A 9,243-nucleotide genomic window follows, 5' to 3' on the forward strand; every position below is an offset into this window, starting at 1 on the left:
TTTCTACTCAGATTAATCTTAACTGTTGATTTAAAAAATCAAGAGCCTACAATTACGTAGGAGAGAGCTGTAGAGAACCTTGCACGGTTTAAAATTATATATATATATATATATATATATATATATATATATATATATATATATATATATAACGGTGTTATATGACACGACGCTCCTATGTACAATTTGAACATTTTCAATATTTGTCCGACTTTTGATTTGGATTTACTTACTCTTTTAGTTTTATTTTATCAATTAAAAAACAGATTGATCAAAAAAACACTATATTGCCATCTGTTGTGCAATCCAACATTTCCGATAAATGAATAACTTTATATTATATTTTTATTATTTTTTACATAAGAGCTCATTAATTTAAATTTGTTTGGGTAGTTATGAAGTAAGTTGTCTCACTAGATGCCGTTGCCAAGCTCTTTCGTGAATAATGCATAAACTCGCCTATTTTCCGGTGTCTTTTTATGTGGACAATGATTACCTGCTTATGAGTGAGTTCAAACATTTTTATCATTATCAAACTTCAGAGAAGCTGTAATATTAAAGATAGAGAAGGCTTACGAGAAGGCAGAGGTGTAATCCACAGTTGAAGTGTCATAGTTGACAGTTGCAACTTTGATTGCAGTGAAACGAGGTGGAGCAAGTGAGCCAGTCAATTTGGCAGGGAAGCTGGTAAGATGGGAGACACTCTTTGAAGGTGTCAAAGGCACAACGTTGGGAGTTGCTGCAGAGGTTAAAGCTGTCTGCATTTTGAAGGTTGTTAGTGAAGTTTGAGTTTGGATTAATCTTCTGAGGAAGTGTGCTTCCAATTTATAGAAAAGTTGCATGTGATGGGGTGAGAGTGAGATATTTCAAGTTCAGGATAAGGTTTCCTTTTAATCTTTGGGGGGGTCCATCAGCTTCAGATCTTTGTGAAATTCTTGGACTTTTTCAATAATTATGATAATATCCACAGGTTGATTTTTTTTCTTCCATATCGGAGAGAGGATTTGGTATAGCCAGTTGTAAGCAGCACAGTAAATCTAATTTCAAATGATAATTGTGCTCTGAAATTTAATTTCTTCCATATAGTTTCATTAGATTATCCCAAGAGAGACAAAATAAGCAAAGAAAAAAAAACTCAGCAACAAAATACCATTAACAATCATGTGAAAACCAGTTAACAAAACGTTTGACTATCACTTTCCTCCTTTATAGGCTCTTCTGATCATCACATAAAAGGAAAACAGTTTACTGCAGAGACTTCTTCAACCAATTGATACGTTACAGTAGATAGACACATCTATTATACTAATGAATAATCACTGTCAATTTAAACCTGGAAAAAGAGGCACAACAAATTTCTGTGGTCAGAATTCCTATATTGCGATTTCTACATCTCTACCTTGAAATATAAATCATCCGGAACAATGAAATTACACACATTGACTCCGTCATCTTCCCTCAATGGAGTTGAGATTCTTGCCATCCTCTGATAGATGGGGTATGCGATAAACCAGTAACTGCTTGACGAGCTATGTGTCAGCAGCCCGCCGTGGGAAATTTTATCTCAGATTCCATTCAGAAGGCGGTAGACGTAATCAGTGAATAACAATAGACCGCAAAGACACCATTTACACATCAGATTTTAAGGAATGTCTTACACATACTAGGTCATCCAACCTATTGCCGTCCAATTTATATATAGACACCCCTTGCATCTGCTTATAGTGATCCTGTGCATCTTTCCTCAAACTCTCAATAGGCATGACTTCCCATTTACTGTAATTTGAATACTTCCTGACATCACTCATGTCTGGTGATCCCGAGATAGGTCCACTTTTGTCCGGGTCCACGTTGCCCCACACCTTACAATTGCCGAACTGCCCGAGCTGAGCAGCTGGACTCTTTTTCAAGCGCAAAGCGGCTGCATGTGCTTGACTTATCATTTCACTACTAGGCACATCTGACCAGTCTTGCCTCCTCTTAGATCTCATGGGGGAGTGAATCCTGATTACCTGACAATAAAACCTAATGTCAATAACAACAACAAAAAATACATGTAAAGTGCAATTTATGTGGAAATTTATAATTCAGATAAATACCCCAAGACATTCTAGAAGTTGGTAGTATGCTCTTCCTTGAAGTGGATTGTGTCCCTTCCTGGGAGCAGTGAAGTATCTTGTCCTACAGGGGAAAAATGATTAAGAGAAGGTAAAATAATTGTTGGAATCAGCATCACAGCCTTTCATGTAAATTTATAAAATTGAAGATTTGGAGTCAATGGAGGTTTCTATTGAAGAGCACAAACCCCAGGAATATATTTCAAACGGCACACTGATGTAGATTAGAATATATGAAAAAAATCAAAATCCAAATAGAGAAACCCACCATAGACTGTATCCTGGGTCAACAGTGAAACCATATATATCAACAACATCGCACATGGAGAGCGCTAATTCAACAGATTTCATTCCAGTTCCTTTGGCACCTCGACGTAGTACAATACCTTGGAAGAGATAGACTGGATTTCGTACAGTCTGCCATAAAAGGTTGTTCAAGGAATGTGAATAAACTAATTAAGTTTTCAGTTGCTCCCATACCAATCGAGTTCATATACAGAAAAGCATCAAGCAATAGTCATCAAATAACAGAATCTGACCTTTATAACCGCATTGATTTCTTTATGTGTCATACTTTTGATTATGAATACCTCATCATCTGCAAAAGAACATACATTTTTAACTCTCATTTTATACATGTCAAGAACCAACAGGTACACCGTACACGGAAAGAATAGGATTAAAATCTCATGTGTAGTGGATTTCTATATTTCTAGTTTCTTGGTCTTGGGTAACTACTATCAGTTGATCCCCATAAATATGAGCAGGATAGTTAGACCAGCTTCCCAGTTAATACATTAATATATTCGACAACTAAAGTAGAAGAATCTAATATATTACAGGATTACCACACTAACAATTCTTCTTGTTATTTTTCATTAATTTACTAAATATTTAGAACTTGTTAATAAATTACTTCTAAGATTTAATATCATGTATGGCTTAAAATTAGAAGGCTGGTCTTCTGAATCCCAACCATGAAAAGCAACGAGTACAATATATCTATGAAAAATCTAGATTCTAAAATATGAATTAAGTAGGTAGGGTGGATTGTGTATGGCAAAACTGATTTATTGGTTAAAGTTAAATTGCATCCTCTACCAGTTCAAAATTAAGTAATTTTTGCAATTGATACACCAGATGACTAGAATCATCGTAATTTGATTCACCTGCCATCATAAACATGGGCTAGCATCAACTTTAGTTCTTCAAGAACTATGTAGAGAATGGTCAACAGTTTCATCTTTGATTGGAAAATAGGCAAGGAAGACAAAATACGCTTATTTTTGTAGTTCTACTACAATTTGTTTAATATTTTGCAGCCCTGAGACCCTAATCACACAGGTTGTTCAAGCTTAGGCAAGGTGCAGCTGATTAGTTAAGATCAAATTTGAACACCTTGGTCAGAAATGTGATGCTAAGGACATTTCATGAATGACAGGCCACCCGACCAGAAACTAAGGAGTACTCAAGTAAGTTATATAAAATATCAAGATGCTTATTAAAAAATAATGTCAGATAACCAATTATCCCAAAAGATTAAGCTGTTGGGTAAGGGTCACGTGAATAATTTAATATATAATATTTCTAACACGCCCCCTCACGCAAGAGCCCACTTGGGCTGTGAAGCGTGGATAATTCACAGGCCCACCTACCATGTGCTGAAATTCCACATTTTATTAGAAAATGGGGGGCGGCAAGGATCAAACTCTAGACCTTTTGGTCATAGAGGCTCTGATACAATGTCAAATAACCAATTATCCCAAAAGCTTAAGTTGTTGGGTAAGGGTCACATGAATGGTTTATATTATATTTCTAACAAGAAATAATCAAACCTATCCATTGCAACAAACAGTTAGTTATAAATAATATCACAAATCAACAGAAGGGGTGTCAGTGTGCCTATCTAGAGAAAATGTAGTCACAGTACTGAGGACACTCAGTAGAACATAAAATGGGCGTATAGTTAACAACCAGTCATTCTGAAATTAATTTGTGTTACTCATGTCAATGCATTTTTTATCTGTAGTATACAGTTGGAAGATGGCTTTAGACTAAAATTGATCAAAAATACAAATTCAACGATGAACCTTGAACAGCCGAATTATTCCATGAAGCTTTCAGGAACGTGATAATCAGATCAATACGTTGTAGTTTTAACAATTGAACAATATGAGTATCCAATCTTGATAGTGCTTTTAGCTCTCCCGGTGGAGGCATAAATTCCTATGAGTCACCCCTCATGAGCAGTAAGAAAATAAGGGGTCTCAAGTTAGATAGTGACTTTGGCAAATAACTTAATCCACAGTTATTGACTATATTGAGTAAAGTTAGAGCATTCATCTCTCTTAAAAGCACCTTGGAAAAAAAATACTACTAATGTTGTTACCATCTAAAAATTAAGTGGACAATCGTGTATCGTGTATAGAAGATGATGTTCCCTCTTAGATATCTTCTATAATGTTGTCTACCAAAGAAACCACTTCCAAATAATCTACTAATTCCCGCAAGTAGGTATCTTTGACAAACTTTTTTACATTTTATCATTTACTTATTACTCTTTGCAAGATGACAAGTCATGCCCCTCATTAGACCACGCGTCTCTATTAGAAATTGGTCTTCAAGTTTATCCAAAATGGTTTGGTCGCTCCCATTTATCAGTCCATTACCAATGAGATTCATAATCAAATCATCAGTTCCAAAATAAGATAACAAGGCACAGTACAAGAATTATTTGGTAGATAAATTTTGCAATCTCTAATATTTCAGGAGAAAGTGTAGTAGGTGTTTCATCTAATGCAAATTGTCAAGCAAAAATAACTCTCAAGCTTCTTGATTGGAGAGAGTGCGCTTTCTTATCAAATTATTGGGTTGACAATCACTCTGACATGTTCCACATGACTTACTCTGAAATAAGCAATTATCTTTTACGTCTCCAAAACTAACTTGTCTTGTAATCTCGTTATCTCGAGAAAGCTTTATACCTATTATTTTTTACAAGGAACCACTATAATTTTGATATACTAGACTTCTCAGGAACACTAGCAAAAAAGACGTTAGTTAAAGTTCTTTTTCTCTTTATTTCTCTCACTGTCAGTAAGAAAGTCGTCCCCACCACAGCCTTTCTATATACATTAATACTGAGCAGTTGAGCACTTGGTCATCCTGTAGAAATATTCACACACCGACTTTTTCAACACTTTAACTAAATTATTTGACAACACTAAACGCCTTTTTCATTATGCTTTCACAATTTATTTGCAAGTATATTCTGCAAATGACTATGTCAATCAATCTAAATTAATATAGTGAGTTCTTCATGTCAATAGCTCTATTTATAATTCATTCAAACAAATACCTGCTTGTGAGTGTTCCACCCATAGGCTTTTAGTTAAGTGCAAGTAGAGTTCACATACATAGTTGTTGGGGTGAAGCATCAATGTTTTTTTCAGCTAATTGAACACTTGAACTTCGACAGCTACCCAAAGTTTTTGTTCTCATTTTGATTTATGGCTTGGATGAGTTGGATCTTGGATTATTTTGAAGCTTACTATTGTGATATATAAGCTTACATTTCAATTTGTGACTTTTTTTTTTGTTTCGTGTATCTTATGATGCATAAAAAGATTCAATTCATGATTCGAATCTCGACTCAATAGCCATGGTTTTAATCAGGAACAAACACAATAAGCTATGTTAGTCCTTTTATTATACTCTTCGAAAAAACAATTATGTGATTCGCACATTCTCTTCAAACCTTTGTTTAACCCATGGTTTGGATGGCAAGTTGCACTTCGCAAATGATCATGTTTAAGATACATCACACAGATGCTAGAGTTAGTAAATTTTGACAGCGGGGGAAGGGGCTGCAATTGGACCAATAGTAATTATCATGTTGGCAAAGTGCAACTAATAAGCTTAATACCTAACATTCAACATTTATCCCAAGACAGATATAAACATGTATAATACTTTAATGTGACGAGAAAACTCCTTATGCTTTAATATTAACTTTGATCTCCCAATGAATACTAGAATTAATCACTTAATAGAAGCATTCACAAAAATTAGTAGGATATGCAATAACATCAAGACCATTATAGTTAAAAAATATATGGATGGCAACTGTATGATAATGCAGAATTTTTAAAAAATGATAATAATATTTTACCCATAGGACATGAAAACCAGGCACACGAAAGTACAATTCACAGAGTGGGAAAATTAGAAAAGTTAACATAAAACTAAAGGAAGGTGATATTGCAAGAAAATTATGGAAGGTAGAGTTCTAAATCCTAAGGTAAGAAATGATGGGTATAACTTATTGAGTGCAGACAGAGAATTAAGGCTGTATTATAAATAGTAGCCATTTGTAAATGATAGAGACCATGAATAGATTCTCAATGGAACTAATGTAAGCTAAAATTCTACTTTGCAATTAGAGTTGAAATATTCGTTTAAAATGTTTTCATGTAAAATAACTTACCAGAACCATTTAGAATAGGGACCATGTTAACAGCAGAACCTCTTACAACTAGACGGAAATCCCTCTTAAGACCAACATGCTTGGCATATTTCTACACAATTCATAAAGAGACAAAATAAGCATTTTTTTTTAGTATTTCAGATATATACACGTCATGCTGTACATCAACCTATGTGCATCTTGATCAGAGGTAAAAATAATAATAGTTGGAGTTTGAAGCAGCAGATAGTTAGTATGTGGTTATTGTAACAAAAGCTAAGTTTTTGGAAGAAGAAATTATTAAGACATGGTCACAGGAAATATGCCCTGTCAGATAATATTATTTTTATAAAGAGCACGAGTGTGAGTTAATAGGTTTACCTGATTAACAGGGGCCTCATTTTCTCGAAAAACAGCATCATGACTATCAATTTCTTCTCCAAATTCTGTCTTCAGAAGGTCCCCAGAATTTCCAACAACAGCACAAGTACGAAACTGCCGCGGATGAAAGGGGGGTTTTGCAGGTAATAATATATTGAGGTTCTCTTCACAAATAGTCCTATTAGTGCACTTCTTTACCCCTCTATAAGAAAAAAACTTGTAATTAGACTCGTTTCCTATCAAGATGCTCCAAACAAACAAATGCAATGCAATTGAAACCAAGAAAGAGTAGAAGTAAGGTTTTGGCATCCATACACTTGTGCTATCCTTTTTGGAGCATACTTTAACCAACCATCAGGACGAGTATCAAGATACTCTCTGGTCAACACCGTAGTCATGTTACGGTACTGCAACATCTCAATATATCAGTATTCAACACAGATTCATCATGAAAATACAATGAAAGCACGGCTAATAAGAAAATAGCAATCCACCTGTTCCCACAATATGATTGCCTCACAAACATCATACTGGAACTCCAAAGGCTCAAACTTTTTAAACTGCGCATTATACTGCAACCATTGAAACGTAATAGTAAACAAAAATTAGTAAAAAACCATCATCTCGCTATTAATGGAAACTGAATAAAAAATGGGTCAGGCACCAGAAAGACATACCCAAGTGCTGTTGGTGCCTTTAGGGAATTTAAGGATCAACGTACAATGGTCAATAATATGTGCAGTGAGTCCAAGCCCCCTATTCGCCTGTTTTCAACCCCAAGCTTAGCACATATCTCCAGAATAGTAAACAATTCAATTCATATAGCCAAATAAAGTCTGGAACACTCAGTGCTTGTTTGGATTACACTTTGCACTTCCCAAACCTCAGTTTAGAGTGTTTAAAAACTAAGTTTCATCTTAGAAAAACATATTAAGCAAATTCACATTGACTTACTAGTTACTACCCATTTGGATGCAAACCAAAGAGTACTTATTGGAGCTTATTTACTGCATTTTCTAAGCTCCATTAAGCCCAAACCCAAACGGGCCCTTACACTTTCACAAATCACATTGACTTATTATAATCGAAACACCCCAAATGGTAAATGAGTATAATAACTAGTATTGAGATCGAATTGGTACTTACGACACATTGCTGAAGAGAGGACTGAAACTGGGACAAGATACGAATTGTCTCAGAGTTACGATCTGAGTAGAGGGAGCCTGAAAAAGAAAAAGCGAGGAAATCAGTGAAAAGTGGAATGGGATTTGCGTTGCGTGATTGTAAGGGATACGAATGATTACCAGAGAAGAAAGAAGATTGGATAGCGAAGAGGATGAGGGAGAAGAGTGCAGCGGCAAACACCAAATATAGGATCCTCGGTTGCCTGCTATGGTTGTTGCTGTTCACCTGCTTCTGCTGTCTCATTGCGACGGCACACAAACGCAGTGTCAGAGAGAGAGAGAGAGAATCGAATCTAGAACTCCATGAAAATGGAACTGCACCGGAGTGTTGCAGGGAACAGCTTCAGTTCGAGGAAGCGACGACGTTTACGCTCTGAGCGACGAGCACCGACTTTTCTTTTCTTAAGATGGAGTAACAAGGCAACATATTATGATTAAATTGGACTACGTCACGTCTTGTATAATACCCCAACTTTTTTTTTTGATAAGCAAAATTTTGTATTAAAAGGGGTATAAGGGTACACCAATCCTTAATACAAGAAAGAATTCAAAAAATACAAGTCAGACCCTTAAAACTAGAGAAATAAAAGCCACCAAACTTAAACCAGTAATGGCAATATAGTCACCACATGTATTCCACACCGCAGGCCGCCACAATAAATCAGTACCAGTAAACTGCAATCCACATAGTATACATTGGCCAACAATATAAATTGAAGCATGACCAAATCTAGCTTTCAGCAACAATACGAGTTCCACCATATTGTACCAGAATCACATATATCCAAAACCAATTCCTACAAACCCTCCAAGCATAATAAAGGTTGTGAAGACCACTCAAACATTGCATAGCTAAAAAAATTCACCTTAGATTTAATCCATTGCCAAGAGCGCCATTTGATAAGTTCCATGATTGAAGAAATATCCGGTTCATCAGAGTTAAAAAATGCAGAATTTCTGGCTAACCAAATGGACCAGACTGTAGCAATCCAGATAGAAAAACAACCCTTCTGCTGGTTTTTTGACCACCCAATGCTAAATTGCAGCAAATGCTCACGAGCAGTTCTTGGAAGTGTTGTATGTATACCTAGCCATC

The 9,243-nt window shown here is 35.6% G+C and overlaps 2 protein-coding genes across 2 annotated transcripts; both read right to left on the reverse strand.

Moving 5' to 3' along the window:
* Positions 1–576: 576 nt before the first annotated feature.
* Positions 577–825, reverse strand: LOC130729779 (light-regulated protein, chloroplastic-like; the record flags this gene model as incomplete). The annotated part of the gene is given in 1 exon segment (XM_057581615.1): positions 577–825. A coding segment is annotated over 1 exon segment (188 nt), but the record flags the coding sequence as incomplete, so codon positions are not given.
* Positions 826–1,119: 294 nt separating this feature from the next.
* On the reverse strand, positions 1,120–8,577 carry LOC130729780 (sialyltransferase-like protein 1). The gene is made up of 11 exons (XM_057581617.1): positions 8,268–8,577; positions 8,110–8,186; positions 7,641–7,727; positions 7,458–7,535; positions 7,279–7,370; positions 6,964–7,165; positions 6,604–6,694; positions 2,657–2,715; positions 2,386–2,534; positions 2,100–2,181; positions 1,120–2,012 (listed from the first exon to the last, which is right to left on the reverse strand). The coding sequence occupies exons 1-11, from the start codon at positions 8,389–8,391 to the stop codon at positions 1,629–1,631; spliced, it is 1,425 nt and encodes a 474-aa protein (XP_057437600.1). The 5' UTR covers positions 8,392–8,577; the 3' UTR covers positions 1,120–1,628.
* Between the last annotated feature and the right edge of the window lie 666 nt (positions 8,578–9,243).

Source organism: Lotus japonicus, chromosome 1 (assembly GCF_012489685.1).
Source record: "Lotus japonicus ecotype B-129 chromosome 1, LjGifu_v1.2".
Lineage (NCBI taxonomy): Eukaryota > Viridiplantae > Streptophyta > Magnoliopsida > Fabales > Fabaceae > Lotus > Lotus japonicus.